The sequence below is a fragment of the Piliocolobus tephrosceles genome, unplaced genomic scaffold, assembly GCF_002776525.5.
Source record: "Piliocolobus tephrosceles isolate RC106 unplaced genomic scaffold, ASM277652v3 unscaffolded_16006, whole genome shotgun sequence".
NCBI lineage: Eukaryota > Metazoa > Chordata > Mammalia > Primates > Cercopithecidae > Piliocolobus > Piliocolobus tephrosceles.
Window position 1 is genome coordinate 1 of NW_022297651.1, and position 25,400 is coordinate 25,400.

Sequence of the window (25,400 nt, forward strand, 5' to 3'; positions counted from 1 at the left end):
GCCACGCCACCGGACCACGTGGTGGTCTTCAACGTCCAGCGGGACACGGACGCCCCCGGGGGCCACATCCTCAACGTGAGCCTGTCGGTGGGCCAGCCGCCGGGGCCCGGGGGCGGGCCGCCCTTCCTGCCCTCCGAGGACCTGCAGGAGCGCCTGTACCTTAACCGCAGCTTGCTGACGGCCATCTCAGCGCAGCGCGTGCTGCCCTTCGACGACAACATCTGCCTGCGGGAGCCCTGCGAGAACTACATGCGCTGTGTGTCGGTGCTGCGCTTCGACTCCTCTGCGCCCTTTATCGCCTCCTCCTCCGTGCTCTTCCGGCCCATCCACCCCGTCGGGGGTGTGCGCTGCCGCTGCCCGCCCGGCTTCACGGGTGACTACTGCGAGACCGAGGTGGACCTCTGCTACTCGCGGCCCTGTGGCCCCCACGGGCGGTGCCGCAGCCGCGAGGGCGGCTACACGTGCCTCTGTCGTGATGGCTACACGGGTGAGCCAAGGGAGGGGACCCATGGGGCAGCCCTGGAAGGCTGACTCTGGTGCAGGCACAAATCAGGACAAATGATGGCGACTGCCTCATTCTCCTCCCGAGTGAGGTGCAGCTACACTGGGAGGTCATAAATCTGGCCTGCTCCCTGACAGCACTCCACTGAGGAAGGCAGCGCAAGGAGTGCTTCTGCCTGCTAGGCACGGGACACACAGGCAGTGTCATTGCGGGTAGAGCTGACTCCAGAGCCAGCCGGCCTGGGTTCCTGTCTCAGCCTTGCCACTAGTGGCTGTGTGACCTTGAACAAATTACTTAATCTCTCTGGCCCTCAGTTATTTGAAATGGAGATAATGACCGTACTTAGGTCATAAGTTGGTTGTGAGGATTAATGTAATTAATTTGATACTTGGAAACAGCTGGTGGCATGGAAGGTGTTGGCTTTGATTTAAGGGAACGCTAAGATTGGGTGACTTGCTCCTGGTCTGATCGCAGCTGGTTTAGATGTGAGGCTGGGCCTAGATCCTGGTCTCTTTACCGCTGAGCGAATTCCCTTTCTGAGCTGCAGCAAGTACTTTTCTCCCCAGACATTAAGGGGAAGACACAGAAGTGCTGGGGGAACTGGAAGGGGTTGAGTTCTGAAATGGGGTGCTCCAGAAGATCATTGAACCTGTGTGGGCCTGGGCAGAATGGCTTCACCTCTGCCCAGGTGCTGGTAAAAGAGGGTCCTGGCTAGGGGTCTTCCCTGTTGGCCTATCAGCCAAGGTCTTTACACATCTTGCTCCCTGGGATGCTCACTGCCTCTGCTCTATGCTCCTGACCCCTCCCTTCAGGCTCCTGCATCTTCTCAGGACACTCCCTGCTTCCCTTCCCTTCCCTGTAGGCCCTTCCTTCCGAGATGGCCAAGCCCTGCTCCCTGTCCTCCAGTGCTATGCCCACTGGCTCTGCCAGCAGCCATAGGCAGGCCCCACTCCCTTCCCTGCTGCATCTTCCTGCCCAGAACTTGCCAGACTTGACTTCTCTTTGCTGCTGCTAGGGGTGGGGGGAAGGGGAGGGGCGGGCGGGGGGGGGGGGGGAGGTTTCTTGGTGGGGGGGGGGGGGGGGGGGGGGGGGGGGGGTTAGAGTAGGCGAACAACAGTTTCCATGGAAACAAGAGCCAGTCACTAGGCACAGGAGCTGAGAACCTATCTCTAGAATCTGGGAACGGGGAGGGAGAGAAGGGTGGATTTTCCCATCTGATGTTGGAGTTTTCAGCTCCTCTGTTGAAATGTCTGAGCTCTCAGGGCTGTTTCTCACTTTCAGCATGTCCCACGTGCACAAAGGTCCTCAGTCTGGACCCCAGGGCTCAAGGTGGAAGGCCTCTGCCCCATTCCTGGGGGCTCCCCAGCTTCTCTCTCTTACTCCTCCATAATCCAGACAAATCTAAGTGGAAGCCTGGTCCCATCCCCAGGGAGGGAAACTGATCTCAATGCCTGAGAGGGACAAAAGCACCAGTGGAAAGGAGGGAGGAGGGAGGCTCCCAGCCCTCCCACTGTCCTGCAGGCCCATCTGCCTGTGCACATTTACCCTCTTGGGGGCCAGGACACCCCCAGGCATGCTTGGTAGTGTGACATCGAAGGCTCCCAGGAGCCTTACGACCAAGTGTCCCAGCAGGCCTGTGCTTATGAAACCCAAATGGGGTAGGGAAGGGGCTGGGAACTCCGAGGAACTTGCAGGGGAGCAGTGTGTGGACCTGTGGCGAGAGCAGCTCAGTGAGCCAAACAGGGTGCCCAGGAAGGCCTGGGGACCGTAGATCTCAGAGAAAATGGCACACGAGAGGAAGTGGGGATGCCTGGGAGGTTTGGGGGTATTACAAGGGTCACGGGAGGCCGTGGGAGCTATCACTGGGTTGTGGGGGGTCTCAGTTCCCCTCCCGTCCTCAGGTACTTGGTACTCACCTGCCTTTCCTCTTGTCCAGGTGAGCACTGTGAGGTGAGTGCTCGCTCAGGCCGTTGCACCCCGGGTGTCTGCAAGAACGGGGGCACCTGTGTCAACCTGCTGGTGGGCGGTTTCAAATGTGATTGCCCATCTGGAGACTTCGAGAAGCCCTACTGCCAGGTGACCACGCGCAGCTTCCCTGCCCGCTCCTTCATCACCTTTCGTGGCCTGCGCCAGCGTTTCCACTTCACCCTGGCCCTCTCGTGAGTGGCTGGGCGCTGGGGGTAGGGAGCAGGCCTGGTGGGCGTCGGAGATGCCTCCTGTTCTGTGGATGAAGTAAGAGGTCAGGCATCAAAAGAGCGTAGAGCAGGCTGCCAGCAGAGCCAGGAGCTCTTGGAGTTGCCTGTGGTTCTGCCAGCAGATCTCCCTCCCCTGCGCTGGTTAGGTGGTGGGGGTGCTGGCATCAAGGTGGATACCGCATTCCCTGCCCCCATCCCCACCTCCTGTTCAGGTTTGCCACAAAGGAGCGGGACGGGTTGCTGTTGTACAATGGGCGTTTTAATGAGAAGCATGACTTTGTGGCCCTCGAGGTGATCCAGGAGCAGGTCCAGCTCACCTTCTCTGCAGGTGATCACAGTTGCCCCCCATCCTTGCCCATCTTCCAAAGACCCCGAGTCTCCCAGCCCCTGACCCCAAGCCACATACTCTAATCAGCCAAACCTGGGCCCAGCCCCAGCCACTGGCACCCCAACCCTGCCATTCCCAGCCCTCGTCTGGCATCCCAGCTCAGCCGATCCTTTCCCCAGGGGAGTCAACCACCACGGTGTCCCCATTCGTGCCCGGAGGAGTCAGTGATGGCCAGTGGCATACGGTGCAGCTGAAATACTACAATAAGGTGGGTGTGGAGGGCACAGAGGGTTGGGGTTCTGTTCTTGCCTCAGGTGCTTACGCAGCCCTGAATGGCACTGCCTCCAGGCTTGGGTGGGCTGGTCAGGGCATTTCTGGCTGAGAGGAAGGGAGCGGCTGGGAAGGTACCACCTTGCTGGGCATTCCCACCCCACTGGGCACTGCTTGATGCTCCCGGTTCCACTAGGCAGCCGCACACTTGGACACTGAGGAAGGTAGTTACATGCATAAACCATGTGAGCACACGTGTGTATATGCATGTATGTACGTGTGTCTGGGCGTGTGGGTGCACACAGAGGCACCCCGTGCGTGCTGGCCATGAACCTAGTGGGCTCCGCATCAAGTGTCCCCCTTCTCTGCTCTTTCCTGTCCACAGCCACTGTTGGGTCAGACAGGGCTCCCGCAGGGCCCATCAGAGCAGAAGGTGGCCGTGGTGACCGTGGATGGCTGTGACACGGGGGTGGCCTTGCGCTTCGGATCTGTCCTGGGCAACTACTCCTGTGCTGCCCAGGGCACCCAGGGTGGCAGCAAGAAGTGAGCAGGGAAAAGGGCCAGGGATGGGGTGAAGTGAGGGCAGGGCCAGGCAGGGAGGGAAGGTGGAGAGGGTGGGCTTTTGGGGGCTCCCTCCCTTTGCCTCCCTTAGCCCCTGCTCAGCCCTGGGGATGGGGTCAAGACTGGGGAATCAGAGCAAGGTCCTGTGGGGCAGTCTGGGGAGGGGGCCGAGTGTTCGACAAGAACAGTTCCAGGTGGGGGTGACCCCCTTCCTGAGCACTGCTCTGCAGGGCCCCTCGGACACCTGCCTAGGCCCTTCCTGTATCCGGCCTGGTGGCAGAGCAAGCAGAGGACCGGAAGCTCCCAGCCCTCCCTTGTGCTGCCACCATTTTTGCTCCCCCAGGTCTCTGGATCTGACGGGGCCCCTGCTACTAGGCGGAGTGCCCGACCTGCCTGAGAGCTTCCCAGTCCGAATGCGGCACTTCGTGGGCTGCATGCGGAACCTGCAGGTGGACAGCCGGCACATAGACATGGCTGACTTCATTGCCAACAATGGCACTGTGCCTGGTATGGGCGCCCAGGGTGGAGCCAGGCTGGGATCCCAGTGCTGAGGGGAGGGGCCGTGCCTGGTGTGAGGATGCCAGAATGCATGGTCTCAGAGGCCTCTCTAGCCGCTGCCACAGGATTCCTCTTTACAGCCCCAGCTCGGGTCCACTGAGACACCTTCTCTCCATTCCAGGCTGCCCTGCCAAGAAGAACGTGTGTGACAGCAACACTTGCCACAATGGGGGCACCTGCGTGAACCAGTGGGACGCGTTCAGCTGCGAGTGCCCCCTGGGCTTCGGGGGCAAGAGCTGCGCCCAGGGTAGGAGGGGTGGCTGTTAGAGGCTGAGGCCTGGGTGCCATCAACCATCTGGGAATTGGCAGGGTTGGGGCAGGTGCTGGGCAGGGCTCCGCTGAGCCGGGCTGTGGGTGGAAAAGCGTGTCTGGGCAGAGCCCTGAGAGGGCAACACAGGAGACAAAGGGGCCAGTCAGAGGCAGGCCTGGGCACAGCGTGGGGCGGGCCCAGGGCAGGTACGTACTTTGGAAGGCAGGGCTGATGAGGGGAGTGGGCTCTGCCTCCCATGCAGCCGCCACCGCTGAGCATCATGCCCCCGGGGCCCTCCACAGCTCCACCCGTCACAGTCTGCCTTTTCCTGCCTCCCCAGAAATGGCCAATCCACAGCACTTCCTGGGCAGCAGCCTGGTGGCCTGGCATGGCCTCTCGCTGCCCATCTCCCAACCCTGGCACCTCAACCTCATGTTCCGCACTCGCCAGGCCGACGGTGTCCTGCTGCAGGCCGTCACCAGGGGGCGCAGCACCATCACCCTACAGGTGATGCAGGGAAGAGCCGGCTGGCCCTGGCCTGGCCATAGGGCCCTGGTAGCCTCTAGGGGGCTGGACAGAAGTGGCTGGGCAGATCCTGGGCAGGGGTGGGGACAGATAGAGGCCACTGGATCCATTGGGAAGGTCAATGCTGCCACCTATTGGGCCTGAAGGAAATAAATATGCTTTCCTCTCTGTGGCCTGAGCAGGGCAGCAGGATGGGTTTGGTGGTCCAGAAAGGGGAACTGTGGACTGAAGAAGAGTGATTAAGGCCGTTTGCTGACCCTGTTTTCTTTCCTCCTGGTGTCAGCTACGGGAGGGCCACGTGGTGCTGAGCGTAGAGGGCACAGGGCTCCAGGCCTCCTCTCTCCGTCTGGAGCCAGGTCGGGCCAATGACGGTGACTGGCACCATGCACAGCTGGCACTGGGAGCCAGTGGGGGGCCCGGCCATGCCATTCTGTCCTTCGATTATGGGCAGCAGAGAGCAGAGGGCAACCTGGGCCCCCGGCTGCATGGTCTGCACCTGAGCAACATAACAGTGGGCGGAGTACCTGGGCCAGCCGGCGGTGTGGCCCGTGGCTTTCGGGGCTGTTTGCAGGTGAGTGTCCTGCCCTGCCCTCCCATCTTCCCTACCACCTTCAGCCCTGCTCCACTGAGGGCAACACTGCTCCTGTCCCTCCCAGGGTGTGCGGGTGAGCGATACGCCGGAGGGGGTTAACAGCCTGGATCCCAGCCGTGGGGAGAGCATCAACGTTGAGCAAGGCTGTAGCCTGCCTGACCCTTGTGACTCAAACCCGTGTCCTGCCAACAGCTATTGCAGCAATGACTGGGACAGCTATTCCTGCAGCTGTGATCCGGGTATGCTAAGGATCCAGGGCAACAGGCAGGTTATCAGGTGCCTGGGGCCACATGCTGGCTCTGCTGTGTGACTTGGGGCATTGGGCATCACATCACCTCTCTGAGCCTTAGTCATCTACACAGCAAAGCCATAGCCAGCTGATAGGATGCTATGTGGGAAGAAATAGATGAAGGTGGGTTTCATGGAAGACGGTGCGAGGGGAGGGTGGGGGAATGAGCCTCTCTGGTCCTTCTGGTCCCAGGTTACTATGGTGACAACTGTACTAATGCGTGTGACCTGAACCCGTGTGAGCACCAGTCCGTGTGTACCCGCAAGCCCAGTGCCCCCCATGGCTATACCTGCGAGTGTCCCCCAAATTACCTTGGGCCATACTGTGAGACCAGGTAAGCAGACCAGGGCGTGTGGCAGCAGGTCCCAGTGGCTGCTACTCCTCTCTGTGTGTCCCTCAGAGCCCTGAAAGCCTGGCTGATCCACAGCCAGGATCAGAAGGGCCACACAGGGCTCACCTAGGTTAGGTGGGAGTGGCAGGGGGAGCTCATGCCTGCCTGGATCCCTCTCTGCAGAATTGACCAGCCTTGTCCCCGTGGCTGGTGGGGACATCCCACATGTGGCCCATGCAACTGTGATGTCAGCAAAGGCTTTGACCCAGACTGCAACAAGACAAGCGGCGAGTGCCACTGCAAGGTGACAGCCCCAAACAAGCCCCCACTGTGGCCACTTGGGCCTCTCTCCACATCTCCTGGGCCCTAGAGGGGAGGCTATAGAGATGGGTCTTCCTGCAGAGTCGAGGGCCTTGTGCCTTTGCTCTCACAGGCAGGGCCGTTGACCACTTACCTTCATGTGTCTGAGGTGCAGGGGGACCCTGGGCCAATGTGTAACCCATGGGCTCTGGGCCTGGTGTGGTGGCGGTTTGCAGCCTGTTCTGATTGTGTGACATCTCGCTGATGGGCTCAACTCCAAAGCATTGCTAGTGTTAATTATTTTGAATGCTGCTCCTGAGGGGACCTGAGGTCGGGACCCCCTCCAGAGGGGCCACAGCTGAGAGGACCCATGAGCATCCTGGGAAGAGAGCCTGGCCAGTGACACCCTTTCTCCCTCCTTTCTCAGGAGAACCACTACCGGCCCCCAGGCAGCCCCACCTGCCTCTTGTGTGACTGCTACCCCACAGGCTCCTTGTCCAGAGTCTGTGACCCTGAGGACGGCCAGTGTCCATGCAAGCCAGGTGTCATCGGGCGTCAGTGTGACCGCTGTGACAACCCTTTTGCTGAGGTCACCACCAATGGCTGTGAAGGTGTGGCTCCTGGGACGGGTGGGCAGCCCTCTTCACAGTGTGCTAGGCACCTGCACCCCAGGGAAGATGGGAAGGGGCTGGTTGCAGTCCTGGGGAGACCTAGGGAGGGCTGGGGATCCTGGGCAGGACCGCAGAGGGAGAGCTGCTCCTGGGTGACCATGTGCTCTTCCCCACAGTGAATTATGACAGCTGCCCACGAGCAATTGAAGCTGGGATCTGGTGGCCCCGTACCCGCTTCGGGCTGCCCGCTGCTGCTCCCTGTCCCAAAGGCTCCTTTGGTAGGTGTTGGAGGCCCCAGTGTGATATTAAGGACATGGCCTCTGCTGTTAGTGGGATGAGGGCAGGAAGCTCCTGGCTGAAGATCCGGGGACCCTGCTTTCTGGCCTCCAGGTCCTGGGATTTCATTTCCCGTCTTCCTTGGCTCATGATCCCCCTTCCCCTGTTGCCCAATTGTGCCTACATCTTGGACTTTTTTTTTTTTTCTTTTTTCTGAGACAGAGTCTCTCACTGTCACCCAGGCTGGTGTGCAGTGGCCCGATCTTTGCTCACTACCACCTCTGTCTCCCAGGTTCAAGCAATTTTCCTGCCTCAGCCTCTGGCTGCCATCACACCTGGCTAATTTTTTGTTGTTGTTGTTTTGGTATTTTTAATAGAGACAGAGTTTCACCATGTTGGCCAGTCTGATCTCGAACTCCTGACCTCATGATCCGCCTGCCTCGGCCTCCCAAAGTTGTGGGATTACTGGCATACGCCACTACGCCCCGCCACGTCTTGGACGCCCAAGAGTTTTTTTTTTTTTTTTTTGAGACGGAGTCTCACTCTGTCATCAGGCTGCAGTGCAGTGGCGTGATCTCGGCTCTCTGCAACCTCCACCTCACGGGTTCAAGTGATTCTTCTGCCTCAGCCTTCCGAGTAGCTGGGACTACAGGTGTGTGCTACCATGTCCAGCTAATTTTTTGTATTTTTTTAAGTAGAGACAGGGTTTCACCTTGTTGGCCAGGATGGTCTCAAATCTCTTGACCTCGTGATCAGCCTGCCTCGGCCTTCCAAAGTGCTGGGATCACAGGCGTGAGCCACTGCATCCATCCCACATCTTGGGCTCTTAACAAAAATGCTGAAAAACCTGCACAGTGCTCGGCATAGGACCGTGCTAGAGATTCAAAGATGAATCATGCAGGGTTCCCATCGTCAGCTCACCACCGAGTCCTGGAGTTATGCCACCACAAAGGCAGACAGTCTGGGGTGTAGGGGTGTTGGCTGCTGACCCAGGAGACCCAGCCCAGTGTGGGGGATGGCGCTGGTCCTGGACTGGCGATGAGCAGGTTCATAGGCAGGAAGTGGCGGAGAGCAGAGTGGTGACTGGAGACAGGCAGGATGAGGGCTCAAGGAGGTCACATGCCCTGTTCCCCCAGAGCCCCGTGTGGACCGATCTTGCAGAGATTTTTGGCCCTGGTGTTCCACATACCTGTCTTCCTGTTTCACCGGGCCCTTGTTTGCTAGTCGCTGTCCCTGGCCTATGAGGTGCTGGCTTCCAGCAGAACCTGTCAGCCAGTCTCAGGGGCTTCCTGTGTGTCTCCCTGAGGGCAGCCCTTTTGGCTTCCTTCCCCCAGGGACTGCTGTGCGCCACTGTGATGAGCACAGGGGGTGGCTCCCCCCAAACCTCTTCAACTGCACGTCCGTCACCTTCTCAGAACTGAAGGGCTTCGTAAGTGAACCGCCTCATCGCCATCTTTTCCCTCTCCTTCATGCTGAGTCTCACGTGCCCCTACTCCCATCTCTGAGAAACGGGATTCTGGAATTCCAGCCTGTGTGTTCGGGGTCTCCCAGCTGGAAAGGCCATCTCTCCCCTCCTGAGGTCCTTTTGCTCCAGAGTTCCTGCCCTCACTCCTGCTCCTCCACTCCCTCCCGTCTAGGCCGAGCGGCTACAGCGGAATGAGTCAGGCCTAGACTCAGGGCGCTCCCAGCGGCTGGCCCTGCTCCTGCGCAATGCCACGCAGCACACAGTTGGCTACTTCGGCAGCGACGTCAAGGTGGCCTACCAGCTGGCCACACGGCTGCTGGCCCACGAGAGCGCCCAGCGGGGCTTCGGGCTGTCTGCCACGCAGGACGTGCACTTCACTGAGGTGGGGCTTGGAGGTTGCAGGGCTGGCTGGTTAGATGGGGGTCATGGTGAGTGAGCCTGCTCATGGCAACCTGGAGGGCAGAGGGTGCCTTCCCATCCCCCCTACGAGGAGCTCCCTGCTGGCAGGAGGCCTCCGTGAAACCCGTGACCCTTGGCCCAGCCCTCTTCCCAACCCTTCTCATAGTAAGGTGTGTGTGCTGGGGCATGGTCTGACCCGGAACGGAGGCCTGCCTGTGGTACCACGGGCTGGGAGGAAGCAGTATCTCAAGACATCTGTGTGGGTCCAGGCACAGGGCTGGGAAGCTCTTATGTAGAGAATGAGGAGGAGGGAGAAGGGGCAGAGCATCCGGTGACCTGAGTGGGCAATGCGGTCCAGGAGCATTTCAGGGGAGGCAACGGTGAGCGCAGAGGGAGGGGCCTGCTGGGGAGCGGGGGCTGGCCCGGGCACAGGCTGGGGCTCTGTGGTGGGGATGTCAGGTGTAGGCTGTGAGCACACCCATCGTGACCTTGCCCACCGCAGAATCTGCTGCGGGTGGGCAGCGCCCTCCTGGATGCAGCCAACAAGCGGCACTGGGAGCTGATCCAGCAGACAGAGGGTGGCACCGCCTGGCTGCTCCAGCACTATGAGGCCTATGCCAGCGCCCTGGCCCAGAACATGCGGCACACCTACCTAAGCCCCTTCACCATCGTCACACCCAACATTGGTGAGGCTGGTGCCAACAGGGGTTTGTGGAGGGAGTCCCCGACAAGGAAGGGTGGCTGTGCTGGGGTCCTGCCTGCCTCACAGGTCCTATCTGTGACCATCTCCTTCCTTAGTCATCTCTGTAGTGCGCTTGGACAAGGGGAACTTTGCTGGGGCCAAGCTGCCCCGCTATGAGGCCCTGCGTGGGGAGCAGCCCCCGGATCTTGAGACAACAGTCATTCTGCCGGAGTCTGTCTTCAGAGGTCAGTGGTGTGGCCATGGATTAAGTTGGGAGCTGGATCCCAGTGTCTGTGCAGGCCCCACAGAGGGCAGGGCCCAGCTAAGTGTGACAGTGTCCCCTCCCAGAGACGCCCCCCGTGGTCAGGCCCGCAGGCCCCGGAGAGGCCCAGGAGCCAGAGGAGCTAGCACGGCGACAGCGACGGCACCCGGAGCTGAGCCAGGGTGAGGCTGTGGCCAGCGTCATCATCTACCGCACCCTGGCCGGGCTCCTGCCCCATAACTATGACCCTGACAAGCGCAGCCTGAGGTCAGTGGCTAGGGGACAGGTGTGGGCGGGGGTGTGGGTCAGGCGGTGAGTGCTGAGGCGTGGAGGGGGTCGGGGGCGTCTCCCCAGTCATGTGACTGCTGTGGTGACTGTGCACCTGCCTGCCCTACATCAGAGTCCCCAAACGCCCGATCATCAACACGCCTGTGGTGAGCATCAGTGTCCATGACGATGAGGAGCTTCTGCCCCGGGCCCTGGACAAGCCCATCACGGTGCAGTTCCGCCTACTGGAGACAGAGGAGCGAACCAAGCCCATCTGTGTCTTCTGGAACCACTCGATCCTGTGAGCCTGCACTACCCTCGCCCCCCCGCCCCCAAGGCTTTGGGCTGAAAGCCCAGGCCCCTGCATCCCTCACCCTCCTTGTCTTCCTGATCCTGCCTGCCTCACACAGGGTCAGTGGCACAGGTGGTTGGTCGGCCAGAGGCTGTGAAGTCGTCTTCCGCAACGAGAGCCATGTCAGCTGCCAGTGCAACCACATGACGAGCTTCGCTGTGCTCATGGATGTGTCTCGGCGGGAGGTCGGGCCCACAGGGGCAGCTGCAGAGCCGTGGGTGGGCACTCAGGGCATGGGGCTGGGTGCTCAGGTCCTGCTCTTCCTAATTCCCTGGCCCCCTGCCACCCACTCTGCAGAATGGGGAGATCCTGCCACTGAAGACACTGACATATGTGGCTCTAGGTGTCACCTTGGCTGCCCTTCTGCTCACCTTCTTCTTCCTCACTCTCTTGCGTATCCTGCGCTCCAACCAACACGGCATCCGACGGAACCTGACAGCCGCCCTGGGCCTGGCTCAGCTGGTCTTCCTCCTGGGAATCAACCAGGCTGACCTCCCTGTAAGATGCTGCTACTGCCCAGAGACTGTCCCCACCTTCTCAGGCTCCCTTCCCAGCCCCCACTGGCAACCCCTGCTCCTTCACCATGAACTCTAATAAGGTGCCTAGCGCAGCGCCTGGCCCGGGATTTCCTCTTCTCCAGCTCCCCCGGGATCCCCCAGCATCCTACAGGCACCTGCCTCTGGCCCAGGCTTCCCTGGAAGCAGTTCCCAACACCCAGGCCCTCCTCCCTGCCTGACCCAAAGCAGAGCCTGTCCTCTGGGTGGGCCCCGGTCACTGACCTGCCCTGGCCTGGGCCCTCAGTTTGCCTGCACAGTCATTGCCATCCTGCTGCACTTCCTGTACCTCTGCACCTTTTCCTGGGCTCTGCTGGAGGCCTTGCACCTGTACCGGGCACTCACTGAGGTGCGCGACGTCAACGCCGGCCCCATGCGCTTCTACTACATGCTAGGCTGGGGTGTGCCTGCCTTCATCACAGGTACCCCCACCCACTCCCGGCTTTGGGGTCCCACATCCCTAGGTCCACCTTTGTTCCCTCTTCTCCCCACCCACATACAAGAAGCCCTGAGGCCCCACATCCCTATGCCCCAGACCAGCTTATTCACAGGTGTCCCTCTGCTTTAACCCAGACTCTGAGGCCGCCACCCAGGTGTTGCTTCCCTATCCTGGGGAGGACACAGGGGCCGATGGTGGGCAGAACCCTTTTCCATGCTTTGTGCCTGGACCTGTGAGCCCACCTGCCTGCGGCCCTACTTCCCAGGCCCCTCACCACCCCTCGCCTGCTCCCATCTGTCTCCATGCTCCAGGGCTAGCCGTGGGCCTGGACCCCGAGGGCTATGGGAATCCTGACTTCTGCTGGCTCTCCATCTACGACACGCTCATCTGGAGTTTTGCTGGCCCAGTGGCCTTTGCGGTCTCGGTGAGTGCTAGCAGGTGGGTTGGGTGTCACCTGTGGCCCTCCTTTGCTGTCCTCCTGCTACTGGGGCCGTGTGTCCTCAGGACTCCCTTTAGGAACAGCTGAGGCCACAGGGCCCTGTGGGCTGGGTAGAAGCTGTTTGTCCCCACTGAGCACCCCACGTCCTCTGCCCCTGCCTAGATGAGTGTCTTCCTGTACATCCTGGCGGCCCGGGCCTCCTGTGCTGCCCAGCGGCAGGGCTTTGAGAAGAAAGGTCCTGTGTGAGTATAGGATTGGGGTGCCGGGGCCGTGGGCAAGCACCAGCATGGGAGGCCTTATGGCCAGACTCATGGCCTGTCCCTCTCCCCAGCTCGGGTCTGCAGCCCTCCTTCGCCGTCCTCCTGCTGCTGAGTGCCACGTGGCTGCTGGCACTGCTCTCTGTCAACAGCGACACCCTCCTCTTCCACTACCTCTTTGCTGCCTGCAATTGCATCCAGGTACCTGGCCCAGCCTGTGGAGAAGGGAGGCACCTGGGCTGTGGGTGCCTGAATATGCACAGACCATTGCTGCCTCTTACCTGCCAGGGCCCCTTCATCTTCCTCTCCTATGTGGTGCTTAGCAAGGAGGTCCGGAAAGCACTCAAGCTTGCCTGCAGCCGCAAGCCCAGCCCTGACCCTGCTCTGACCACCAAGTCCACCCTGACCTCGGTGAGGGAGCCAGGGGTCTTAGGCGGGTGGTGAAGGGAGGGAGATGTAGGAGGCCCAGTGAGCCTGTACTTTTGGCCCACTCCCCTTTCCCTTTTCTCCATCCCTTCCTGGAAGGTGGAAGAGGGGGTGAAATGGTATGTTTGGCCCGGGGAGGAGATGTTGGAAAGGGTGTGTAGGATTTTGACTTGAGGGAGATGGGTCTGAGACAGATAATCAGGTGTTAAGTGCCTTGCACCTGAGAATCTCTCACGCATTTTAGTAAATTTTCTGTCTCCCAAGGTGCTCTCAGGAGACAATTTCTGGTCCCATCTTTTACAGAGCCATTATATAGTGAGTCCAGGATCCCTGGGGGTATGCAGGGGTGGCATAGCTGTGGCAGAGCTGTGACCACGGCCAGGCCTCAATATGGGGGCAGCAGAGAAGCAGGGCCCCCTCTTTCAGACCTGAGCATGTGGAAGGTGAAACTTAGGGCAAGTTCCCTCCACCCTCCTACTTCCCAGCCTGGGGCCAGCCATCCTACTCCCCCACTTACCGACCTCTCTGTTCCCTGCCTAGTCCTACAACTGCCCCAGCCCTTACACAGACGGGCGACTGTACCAGCCCTACGGAGACTCGGCCGGCTCTCTGCACAGCGCCAGCCGCTCGGGCAAGAGTCAGCCCAGCTACATCCCCTTCTTGCTGAGGTGAATCCTGGAAATGGGAGGGTGGAGGAGGGGAGGAGGGGCCCACGCATGCTGGACCCGGGCCAGCCAGCCGTTGGTAGTTGAGGAGCACACACTGTGGCTGACATGCGGGCCAGCTTGGATTAGAAGCTGTAAGGGACCCACGGCTGGAACCAGGATCCCAGGGGAGAGGAGAGACGGGGACCCTGGGCAAGGGGCCAGGCTGACCCCCAGCATGGTCTCGTCTTCCTAGGGAGGAGTCCACACTGAACCCTGGCCAAGGGCCCCCTGGCCTGGGGGATCCAGGCAGCCTGTTCCTGGAAGGTCAAGACCAGCAGCATGGTGAGGATGGCACGACTCCGGCCGCCCAGCGGGGCGGTTGGCTGGCTTTTACTGAAGGTGGGTGGAGGTGGCTGGGCTGGCTGTGATCTCTCCCTGGCCTCCTAGATCCCGACACAGACTCCGACAGTGACCTGTCCTTAGAAGATGACCAGAGTGGCTCCTATGCCTCTACCCACTCATCAGACAGTGAGGAGGAAGAAGAGGAGGAGGAAGAGGAGGCTGCCTTCCCTGGAGAGCAGGGCTGGGATAGCCTGCTGGGGCCTGGAGCCGAGAGACTGCCCCTGCACAGTACCCCCAAGGGTGGGCCAACACCTGGGCTGTAGCCTTGGGGGCCAGTGGGAGGAGAATGGGCCTGGGGTTCTTGGGAAGCAGGACTAGGGTGGTGGCCTCCTGGCTCTCTGCCCTCTGTGGGCCTCATCTACTTCCTTTCCCCACCAGATGGGGCCCCAGGGCCTGGGAAGGCCCCCTGGCCAGGAGACTTTGGGACCACAGCAAAGGAGAGTAGTGGCAATGGGGCCCCTGAGGAGCGGCTGCGGGAGAATGGAGATGCCCTGTCTCGAGAGGGGTCCCTAGGCCCCCTTCCAGGCTCTTCTGCCCAGCCTCACAAAGGTGAGTGGGGCACCCCCAGCTGCCGCGCTCCCCTCGTCAGCAGCCTCACACCTCACATTCTCCTGTGGCTGCACCTCACAGCCCCGCCCCGGCCCGCAGGCATCCTTAAGAAGAAGTGTCTGCCCACCATCAGTGAGAAGAGCAGCCTCCTGCGGCTCCCCCTGGAGCAGTGCACTGGGTCTTCCCGGGGCTCCTCTGCCAGTGAGGGCAGCCGGGGCGGCCCCCCTCCCCGCCCACCGCCCCGGCAGAGCCTCCAGGAGCAGCTGAATGGGGTCATGCCCATCGCCATGAGCATCAAGGCAGGCACGGTGGATGAGGATTCATCAGGCTCCGAGTGAGTGTGGCCGGGTGGGTGGGATGGGGTGCAGCCCCGCGGAGGCCCCACCTGGGCCCCGAGCTGCCTTCGGGCCTCCCCGGGCGACTCTGGTTGGCATTCGGAGGACAAATGTGCGAACTGGCCCAGCTCCCTTACTATGCCGTGCCCACAAACCATGGTGCCTTGCGGGGCGGGCCACCCCTCCTGGGCTCTACGCAGTGTAGCCCAGCCTAGGGCAGGATGCGGGAGGATGGGGAGCTGGGGGTGCTTTCCTGTTTCCTTCGTCTGGTGAAAGCTTTCACTCTCTCCTCTGTTTCAACTAACCCTCTGTCTGCCTTTTCTGCCACTTTCCTTTCCTGCCTCTCCAGATTTCTCTTCTTTAACTTCCTGCATTAACCCTGGGCTGTGGCTCCTACGCCCGAGGCTCCCTTCCCTTCCCCAGCCGCACTCATGCCCTGCTCCTGTCTTGTGCTTTATCCTGCCCCGCTCCCCATCGCCTGCCCGCAGCAGCGACGAAACGTCCATCTGAGGAGCCTGGGCCTTGCCAGGAGGGGTACCCACCCCACCTAAGGCCACCTAGTGCCAACTCCCCCCCTACCATTCCCCTCACTGCACTTTGGACCCCTGGGGCCAACATCTCCAAGACAAAGTTTTTCAGAAAAGAGGAAAAAAAGAATTTAAAAAAGGATCTCCACTCTTCATGACTTCAGGGATTCATTTTTTTTATACGCTGGAAATTGACTCCCCTTTCCCTTCCCAAAGAGGATAGGACCTCCCAGGATGCTTCCCAGCCTCCCCTCAGTTTCCCATCTGCTGTGCCTCTGGGAGGAGAGGGATTCCTGGGGGGCCTGCCCCTCATTCGCCATCACCAAAAGGAAAGGACAAAGCCACATGCACCCAGGGCGTCACACCCTTCGGGCTGCACCCGGGCAGGCCTCAGAACAGTGAGGGGCCGGGGCAAAGGGTGCGCCTCGCCCTGCCCGCGCTGCCTCTCCCAGGAACTGGAAAAGCCCTGTCTGGCGAGGGGGCAGAAGGACTCAGTGCCCCCGGACCCCCAAATGCTGCATGAACACATTTTCAGGGGAGCCTGTGCCCCCAGGCGGGGGTCGGGCAGCCCCAGCCCCTCTCCTTTTCCTGGACTCTGGCCGTGCACGGCAGCCCAGGTGTTTGCTCAGTTGCTGACCCAAAAGTGCTTCATTTTTCCTGCCCGCCCCGCACCTGGGGCAGGCCAGTCATGTGTTAAGTTGCGCTTCTTTGCTGTGGTGTGGGTGGGGGAGGAAGAGTAAACACAGTGCTGGCTCGGCTGCCCGGAGGGTGCTCAAGCACAGGTTTCAAGTCTGGGTCCTGGTGTCCACTCACCCACCCGCCCCCAATATCAGACAAATGCTACTTTGTCTAACCTGCTGTGGCCTCTGAGACATGTTCTATTTTTAACCCCTTCTTGGAATTGGCTCTCTTCTTCAAAGGACTGGGTCCTGTTCCTGTTTCTCCCCGACTCCACCCCAACTCCCTGTGAAGAGAGAGTTAATATATTTGTTTTATTTATTTGCTTTGTGTGTTGGGATGGGTTCGTGTCCAGTCCCGGGGGTCTGATATGGCCATCACAGGCTGGGTGTGTTCCCAGCAGCCCTGGCTTGGGGGCTCGATGCCCTTCCCCTTGCCCCAGGCCGCCGTCTCCCCACCTCTCCTCCCCTCTCCTCAGTTTTGCCGACTGCTTTTCATCTGAGTCACCATTTACTCCAAGCATGTATTCCAGACTTGTCACTGACTTTCCTTCTGGAGCAGGTGGCTAGAAAAAGAGGCTGTGGGCAGGAAAGAAAGGCTCCTGTTTCTCGTTTGTGAGGCCGGCCTCTGGCTTTTCTGCCATGGATTCTCCCCCTGTCTTCTCCCCTCAGCAATTCCTGCAAAGGGTTAAAAATTTAACTGGTTTTTACTACTGATGACTTGATTTGAAAAAAATACAAAGATGCTGGATGCTAACTTGATACTAACCATCAGATTGTACAGTTCGGTTGTTGCTGTAAATATGGTAGTGTTTTGTTGTTGTTGTTTTTTCATGCCCCATACTACTGAATAAACTAGTTCTGTGCGGGTACAGCATTGTCACTGTCTGCTTCTGTGTGGCACCCTGTCCTCCCACAGGGAGGAAGTCCTGGTCTCTGGAAAACAAAAGAGCTGGCAGGGCCCAGAAGTCCCCACCGGGAGGTCTGGAGACTCGGACACCACTGGTTGATAAGCCTGTTCCTCGGTCTGTGTCCATGACACTGCTCCCAAGTAGCCGGATCAGCCCAGAGCCCATTTCCTGGCATTTCCAAGGAAGACATGGCAGGCAGGCAGGAAAGTGTCCTTTTCACCAGGACAGAAAGGACTTCTATGGTGGGAGAGGCTGCACAGGGCAGGCAGCCTTCCAGCCCAGCCCCTCGGGGCTGAGTCCTAGACAGGGCTGAGTTTTCTGGGGTAGAATTCAAGAGGCAGGGAGAGCTGCATTGAGAGGCTGGTGGGAATTGAATGGTGCTCAGTGACTCAGTGCCTCCTAGCTACACTGCTCAGGGTTGTTTTTTGTTTTTTTCCCCATTGGAAAATGAAGCAGCTACTCATACTGAAGCCAAGTGTGTGCTCTGCAACATTACTTCTCGTCCTAAGTTTCATATACGTGTGTGTGTGTATATATATATGAGATATATATTTAAAAGTATATATACTTTTTAAATTTAATAGAGACACGGGTCTATGTTGATCAGGCTGGTCTCGAATTCCTAGGCTCAAGTGATCCTCCCGCCTTGGCCTCCCAAGGTGCTGGGGTCACAGATGTGAGTTGCCACATCCGGCCTAGTTCCAAGTTTTGTGTTTGCCAAAGTTCCATTCAATAAACTAGAAAGACGGCCAGGAGTGGTGGCTTACGCCTGTAATCCCAGCACCATGGGAGGCCGAGGCAGACAGATCACCTGAGAGATCAGGAGTTTGAGACCAGCCTGGCCAACATGGTGAAACTCTGTCTCTACTAAAAATACAAAAGAATTAGCTGGGTGTGGTGTGCATGCCTGTAATCCCAGCTACTCCAGAGGCTGAGACAGGAGAACCACTTGAACCTGGGAGGTGGAGATTGCAGTGAGCTGAGATGGCACCACTGCACTCCAGCCTGGGTGTCAGGGTGAGACTTCATCCCAAAATAAACAAACAAAAAAACTAGAAAGGGAGTTAACCTGGGGACAATATAGAGTGATGATTAAGAACACAAACCTTAGCTGGGTGCACTGGCTCATGCCTGTAATCCCAATATTTTGGGAGGCCAACGCAGGTGGATCACTTGAGGCCAGCACTTAAGAGACCAGCCCGGCCAACATGGTGAAACCCATATCTACAAAAAATACAAAAAAAGCCAGCTGTGGTGGTGTGTGCCTGTAGTCCCAGCTACTAGGGAGGCTGAGGTGGGAGGTGGCTTGAGCCCAGGAGGCAGAGGCTGCAGTGAGGCAAGATCGCACCACTGCAGTCCGGCCTGGGTAACAGAGCCAGACCTTGTCTCAAAAAAAAAAAAAAGACACAAACCCTGGAACCAGACTGAGTGACTTAATCTTTCTGAGCCTTAAGTTTCTCTGCCCACAAAATGAGGATGATGATCAAAGCATCCACCTAATTGAGCTTTTATGAGGATTAAGTGAGTTAACACATGTAGAGTGCTTGGAACAGTTCATAGTACATAGTAAGAGGCCAGTAAACACTGGCTTTCTGTGTTGTTGCTACTGGGTGCAGTGGAAGAGTGCATAGACAAAGTCGAAAGCCAGGCCCAAAGGGAAGGAGACAGGCAGGTGGCTGAGCAAGAAGGGTAGCCGTGGCAGGAGGGCCTCCTCCCTGACTGGCACTGCCTACTGTGAAAGTGCTGCTGAAGCAGATTTGGAGTGGGAGGAGGTGGGGTGGGGACAAAACTCAAGGCTGACCAAGAGGGCCAACAGGATGTGCCATGCCCTCTCCAGCCGCCAGGTGGCAACAACACATGGGTCTGCAGCTTGTTTTGCCTCTAACGACCTACCCTGGACATGGCTCACACCCAGCCCACACAAACATGTCACCTTCCAGCCTCACCCAGGTGTGTACCTAAGCCTGCTGACCTTCCAGTGCTTCTCTTGGCCCCGGAGCCACCAACAGGCCCTGCTCACTAGACACCAGTGCAGGGCGCAGCTGGGAAGCACACCTGAGGTTTCTTGCCTTACACCAAATTTCTCCAGAGCCGCATACTCCATGTCTGTCTGCATACCCCTTCCCTCCCACCAATTCCTGGGATCCCAGAGGCTGCAGGAGTTGCTGCAGAGCTCCGGGAAAGGTGCATGTCTAGGCACTGTCACTGAAGTAGGTGAATGTGCCAGATGAACCTTGGACTCAGCCGCAAAAAGGGGAAAGCAGTGGTGGGCCCCTGGCTCCAGGGACAGGGCAAAGGACACTTTGGTGCCTAAGTCAGGCATTTATGGCCAAAGAGGCATCGGTGGGGGCACCAGCTGGCAGTCCCACTTCTCTTGCCCACTTACCACTTCTCAAGTCATGGCCTGGCCTTCAGGGAGGGAAGTTTCCTCAAAACTCAGAAGGAACTGAATTGGTTCTGATTACCAGAGTTAAAGACTGCAAAAAAAAAGGGAGGCCTTGGCCGGGCGCGGTGGCTCAAGCCTGTAATCCCAGCACTTTGGGAGGCCGAGACGGGCGGATCACGAGGTCTAGGAGATCGAGACCATCCTGACTAACACGGCGAAACCCCGTCTCTACAAAAAATACAAAAACTAGCTGGGCGAGGTGGCGGGCGCCTGTAGTCTCAGCTACTCGGGAGGCTGAGGCAGGAGAATGGCGTAAACCCGGGAGGCGGAGCTTGCAGTGAGCTGAGATCCGGCCACTGCACTCCAGTCCCGGCGACAGAGCAAGAGTCCGCCTCAAAAAAAAAAAAAAAAAAAAGAAAAGGAAAAAAAAAAATACAAAAAACTAGCCGGGCAAGGTGGCGGGCGCCTGTAGTCCCAGCTACTCTGGAGGCTGAGGCAGGAGAATGGCCTGAACCTGGGGGAGGTGGAGCTTGCAGTGAGCTGAGATCTGGACACTGCACTCCAGCCTGGGCGACAGAGCGAGACTTGGCCTCAAAAAAAAAAAAAAAAAGGGAGGCCTTACACCAAATCTGTTAAACGTGTCTTTGTTATTCCTCCGTCTTGCACCCAAATATCTTCTGAATAAGTAAACTAAATGCTCTGCTACACACAGTTCACAACATTAGGGTACTGCAGAGGTTTACCGGATCCTGACGCTTGCCCCAAGTCTAATGGGAGATGAGTAGAGCACGGACAACCCCAGTGATGTAAGTCGCAGTGTGACTAGGTGTTCCAGCAGCTCTGGCTGAGGTGACTAGGGGAGATGAACACCACCAAAGGGCCTTCACGTCTCACAGGGAGAGCAAACAAGAAGCTGGTGTGTTTCTAGGAGGCTCCATTCTTTTGCCACTAAAGGACATTCAAGTTTAGGATATAAATAAGAATCTACCTAGATCCTAGCTTAATAGCCTCACATACTGTGAACTAAGCTACACTTAACTTTCATCTGGGCCTTCCAATGATACATGAGACCTGGGGAAAGGCAGCCTGTCCTTGTCTAATGCCAACAAGGGGAGCAGTCACAGCCTGATGAGCCAGAATCTCAAGGCTCTAGGGCCTATTCAGGCCCCTGCCTAGGAGGCCCATCTTGGCCACCTGCCTGGAATTAGAGATTTACTCCAAATTTGTTAGAAATTGGAGCAGGGGGCCGGGTGTGGTGGCTCACACCTGTAATCCCAGCACTTTGGGAGGCCGAGGCGGGTGGATCACCAGAGGTCAAGAGTTCAAGACCAACCTGACCAACATGGAGAAACCCTATCTCTACTAAGAATACAAAATTAGCCACACGTGGTGGTGCATGCCTGTAATCCCAGCTACTCGGGAGGCTATGCCAGGAGAATCCCTTGAACCTGGGAGGCGGAGGTTGTGGTGAGCTGAGATTGCACCATTGTGCTCTAACCTGGTCACCAAGAGCAAAACTCTGTCTCAAAAAAAAAAAAGAAAAGGCCGGGGGCGGTGGCTCACGCCTGTAATCCCAGCACTTTTGGGAGGCCGAGGCGGGCGAATCACGAGGTCAGGAGATCAAGACCACGGAGAAACCCCGTCTCTACTAAAAATACAAAAAATTAGACGGGCGTGGTGGCGGGCACCTGTAGTTCCAGCTACTCGGGAGGCTGAGGCAGGAGAATGGCATGAACCCAGGAGGCGGAGCTTGCAGTGAGCTAAGATTGTGCCACTGCACTCCAGCCTGGGTGACAGAGCGATACTCCGTCTCAAAAAAAAAAAAAGGAAAAAGAAATTGGAGCAGGGGCTGGGTGCTTACACCTGTAATCCCAGCACTTTGGGAGGCCAAGGTGGGGGTGGATCACCTGCGGTCAGGAGTTTGAGACCAGCCTGGCCAACATGGTGAAACCCCTACTAGAAATACAAAAAATTAGCCGGACGTGGGTGGTGGGCACCTGTAATCTCAGCTACTCAGGAGGCTGAGGCAGGAGAATTGCTTGAACCTGGGAGGTGGAAGTTGCGCTGAGCCCAGATCGCGCCATTAAACTCCAGCCTGGGTGACAGAGTGAGATTCTGTCTAAAAAAAAAAAGAAAGAAATAGCAGCAGGATCCACTTCTAGATATACAGAGAATATAAAAATACATTCACTTTATTTTAGAAAAATGAAGACTCACAGAGTAAGCTTATCACAAACTGGCCTATTAGGAGTCACAGAATTCACAGGAAACCATTTCTGAAGTCCAGGTGCCTGCTGCCACCTCTCCAAGCAGGCCAGAGTCCAGTAGAGAATGCAATTCAGGAAGACAGCTCCTCAGAGGGCAGGGAGGTTAGCGACGGAGGCCACTCATATGGAAATGTCCAGTGAACCAATGCCGGGGAAGAAGATCAAATTCTCTGGGGCTGACCACAACTGTGGGGGTGGATAAAGACAAACCACTGGCCTGTACTTCTCATTTTCTGTTTGTTCATTTCACTGCTGGAAGGTGACCTCTTTTCCCCTAATCTTCTTTCAACCCAGAGAGTTTAAGACTTCTCCAGCTCAATCCTAATCCACCCCATTTCCCATGGCCTCTACTCCTGGAAGACCAGCCCTGGTGGCATCTCTTCCTGCTGTCCCTGGGCCAGAATCTGCTGGAGTCAGGGTCTGCCGGGTAGAGGCAAGTCCAGGTACTGGCTGTAGTGGTTTGCTACTGAAGTCTTGCTTGCTGTCCTGATCTCTTTACCTAAAGAGATAGAATGAATAACTGCTTTAAAATGCCCTTCTTCCTCAAGCCCATTTGTCACCCAGCAGAGTTCAAGCTCCTCAGTGTGGGAAGAAATGGGATCCCCCTTCCCCTGCTCAGGCTCCCCTCCTCTCCATTTTGCCATACAAAATTCAGGGCTGATGTGCATAAGAGCTTGGAATCCCAGATGATGGCCGGGTAGGGAGACAGGATGGCCAAGGGAGGACCAGACTGACCTGGTAGGTCCTGGGACTGCCACTTTCCTGGGGGGCTGCAGATTGCTGCGAGTGGCACCCATGACAGGATTTGGTCGCTGGGAAACAGGAACTTCATGGGGTTAACAAAAGAAATGAGTTAGCAGCAAATTTAACTGACCTCGAAAAGAAATACTGGATGAAGGGAGCGAGTGTGGGATTAGTACTCTCCCCCGTGACCATGAGGTATTTGAAAACTAAGACTTAGACTCTGTCCAGCCCCATATTCTCTCTGTAACTCAGTCTCCCCATCTTCCAGTTGAATTGCAATGAGGATGGCAAAAGTGGTCACTGTTGCCAGCTCTGGGAGGGTGAGGACATGCTGGGCAAGGGCAGGAATTCTTCCTCCTGACCTCTTACCCTTGTGTCCACTTTCCCGCACTCTGTGTCCTGCAGCGCTTGGTCTTGGAAGCCCTTTTCGAGTTGACACAGAATCCGGAGGTAGGGCACCTCTGCCAGGTGGCACACTCCGGCTGGTGAGTGGCATTCGGCTGGCAGGCCTGGGGATGGCTGAGGGAATGGGCAGTTGACTGGAAGATTTAGCAGCTGCTCCCTGTGGCCGGGGCAGGCGTTGAGAGTTGCTGGTAGAAGGCTGTGGGGCCAGGACTGATCTGACAGGGGTGGGTGGGCCTGGTGGAGAGGAGTGGAGAAATTTCAGAGTCAGTTCCACCAACTCCCCACTCCCACTCACCCACAACTTGGCTGCTCAGGTGTCCTCACTGGCTGCTGCTCTCCCACTGGGCCCGGCTCTCCCCTGGACTGGGGGAGTCGATCGGGTAAGAGGAGAAGATGCTGGGCTTTTGGATGCAGGGAACAGATTGCAAGTGGGTGACTCCTGAAACACAAAGAGAGAGAGAAAAAAGACTAGAGTGGAAAAAATATCTGTTCTGTGGCTTAAGGAATTAAGAAATAGAGGTGGAGAGTTGTCTACATCCCAGTAAGGAAGGGTAGAAGTTAGCTGCTAATATCACCATAACCATCACTATTGCCCATACCATTGATTGAGTTTATTATAGACATTACAGAGCTTATACTCAGACACTGTGGTAAGAGCTTTGATTCTCTTTTTTCATGGTTCTTATTTAATTCCAACGATTCTAGATGTAGAAATACTACCCCCGTTTTACCAATAAGGAAACCACTCCCTGACTGGATCATGGCACACACTAGTCTGGGGCACACCTCCAACTCAACCCTCTCAACTCACCCTCTTCATGTTGGAGGGCCTCTTTCCAGATGTTGTCCGGAGAGCCCTGACTGACCCTTTCCTATCACTGCTCCGGAGTCGAGGCGTCAGGCTGCTTGGGGAGGGGGTACTCCGAGCCAAAGAGTTCACAGTCGGCAGCAGGTCTCTGACAGGACTGTCCTTCAGCACAAAGGTCTCCCGCCGAGGACTGGGCTTCACTCGGTGAGGCCCCAGGCCCTCGCTTGCGCTCTCCCGCTCCTGCAGGGCACACTGCTCCAGCTGGGCGGCCAGCCGGTTGGCCTCATCGAGGATCTCCTCCAGTTTCTCTGGGCTGAGGGGGCCTAGGCTGAGCCTCACACCCTGGGGGGCAGGAGCCACGGCATTTGGGTCACTTCGGTGGGAGAGGCCCCGTCGAAGCGGTTTCTCTGGAGTCACCAACACTGTTATGTCTTCCTCCTCACGGCTGAGAAACAAACCAGGCATCATGCCCATGCAAAAGAGAACAGGAGATTATGCAAGGGAGACTGCACAAAAGCCCCACAGTAGAGCCAGGGACATGACCCTAGGCCCTGATGCCCATGCCGGCTGTGAGATGTGGCCTCTGGGTGATGAGATACCCGGTTCTATGGGGCCTAATAGGCCTTTAGCATTTACGGACATCAGAAATGATGCCAGGATGGAGATGCAGCAAATCCACTTACCCTTTTTCTTAACACCCTGAAATCTAACTCCAGCTTCTCCCTTCTCTCCCCACTACCAGTAGTGTCATAGAGGCCTGAGTCAGCCAGCCGCCCAGCAGCCCCAAGTGCGCCAAACCTTTCTAAATTACCAACCCAAGCCCCAGAGGCCAGTAATTCAGCAGTAAGGGGTTAGAGACAAAGAGGTACTGTTAGAGGAAAATAAGTGGGATAAAGAGGTGGTACCTGTCAGATGGTGACAGCCCCCCAAAGTCCAAGGTCTCATCCACAATAAACCTTACATCTGAAGGGGAAAGAAGAATGAAGGCCAGTCATGGGTTCCTGATGCAGCTCTCCATCGCTGGGTCTCACTCCTCCCTCTCATTCTTCCCTCCCTCCTTTCCTTACCTTCCTCCAAATCCTCCATGTCCAGCCAGCAGGAGCGAGAGTCCAGTTAGATCTGAGTTGGAGAGAAACAATACCTTTCCTCAGTATCCTTTCTGCCCAAGTCTCGCAGCTAGATTCAGGGTGCAAGCCAGGGGCGGGGGTCATGCTGAAGGCAAAGCAAGCACCCAGGAGTGGTACCTCCCGCATAACTACTACTGCTACCTCCAGGAAAGATACGGAGGGCTCCCCCAACTGCCCAGATTGCCCTGGAGCCGCCCCGCATCCTGGCCTCTCCTCACTGGGAGCGGTCTGCACGCCTCATCTTCCTCCCCGCCACTAGCCTCAGGGTTCTGCACTCCCCACGCCACCTTTCCACTCCCCTGGCGTCACACGCAAAGCACACCTCCAGCCCACCCTGTTTCCACTTCCCGCGCCGCCTTATCTTCCACGCAACAGGCTTTCTCCCGCAACCTAGTCCCGGGAATCAGCACCGAGGGGGCGGGGCTCCTTTCGAATCTCTCAGGCCCCACCCACTCAAGCCACACGCGCACTGTGATTGGTGAATC

The 25,400-nt window shown here is 57.7% G+C and overlaps 2 protein-coding genes across 3 annotated transcripts; one reads left to right on the forward strand and one right to left on the reverse strand.

Moving 5' to 3' along the window:
• Positions 1-6: 6 nt before the first annotated feature.
• Positions 7-17,141, forward strand: LOC111556033 (cadherin EGF LAG seven-pass G-type receptor 2; the record flags this gene model as incomplete). The annotated part of the gene is made up of 33 exons (XM_026450244.1): positions 7-487; positions 2,439-2,661; positions 2,910-3,025; positions 3,205-3,293; positions 3,681-3,838; positions 4,200-4,363; positions 4,536-4,661; positions 5,005-5,171; positions 5,473-5,760; positions 5,846-6,020; positions 6,263-6,404; positions 6,585-6,705; positions 7,129-7,312; positions 7,489-7,590; positions 8,923-9,017; positions 9,226-9,435; positions 9,955-10,138; positions 10,251-10,379; positions 10,483-10,663; positions 10,797-10,964; positions 11,074-11,200; positions 11,313-11,513; positions 11,817-11,991; positions 12,320-12,432; positions 12,610-12,689; positions 12,779-12,905; positions 12,993-13,115; positions 13,671-13,798; positions 14,031-14,119; positions 14,225-14,419; positions 14,558-14,728; positions 14,828-15,062; positions 15,552-17,141. Coding segments are annotated over 33 exons (5,289 nt in total), but the record flags the coding sequence as incomplete, so codon positions are not given.
• Positions 17,142-21,729: 4,588 nt separating this feature from the next.
• PSRC1 (proline and serine rich coiled-coil 1) lies at positions 21,730-25,355 on the reverse strand. Of its 2 annotated transcripts, none has more exons than XM_023232587.2 (8): positions 25,238-25,355; positions 24,856-24,907; positions 24,694-24,751; positions 23,792-24,233; positions 23,305-23,419; positions 22,945-23,214; positions 22,567-22,657; positions 21,730-22,330 (listed from the first exon to the last, which is right to left on the reverse strand). In XM_023232587.2, the coding sequence occupies exons 2-8, from the start codon at positions 24,872-24,874 to the stop codon at positions 22,327-22,329; spliced, it is 999 nt and encodes a 332-aa protein (XP_023088355.1). In that variant the 5' UTR covers positions 24,875-24,907; positions 25,238-25,355; the 3' UTR covers positions 21,730-22,326. The 2 variants fall into 2 exon arrangements, with proteins under 2 accessions (XP_023088355.1, XP_023088356.1); XM_023232588.2 differs by having other exon boundaries at positions 25,249-25,343.
• Between the last annotated feature and the right edge of the window lie 45 nt (positions 25,356-25,400).

What these genes read in the sequence shown, in the direction of transcription:
- PSRC1 (XM_023232587.2), bottom strand. An exon ending in CAGTGGGAGAGCAGCAGCCA is followed by an intron (nt 23,215 to 23,304) that starts GTGAGGACACCT and finishes CCTCTCCACCAG; the next exon opens with GCCCACCCACCCCTGTCAGA. An exon ending in GCGGGAAAGTGGACACAAGG is followed by an intron (nt 22,658 to 22,944) that starts GTAAGAGGTCAG and finishes AACCCCATGAAG; the next exon opens with TTCCTGTTTCCCAGCGACCA.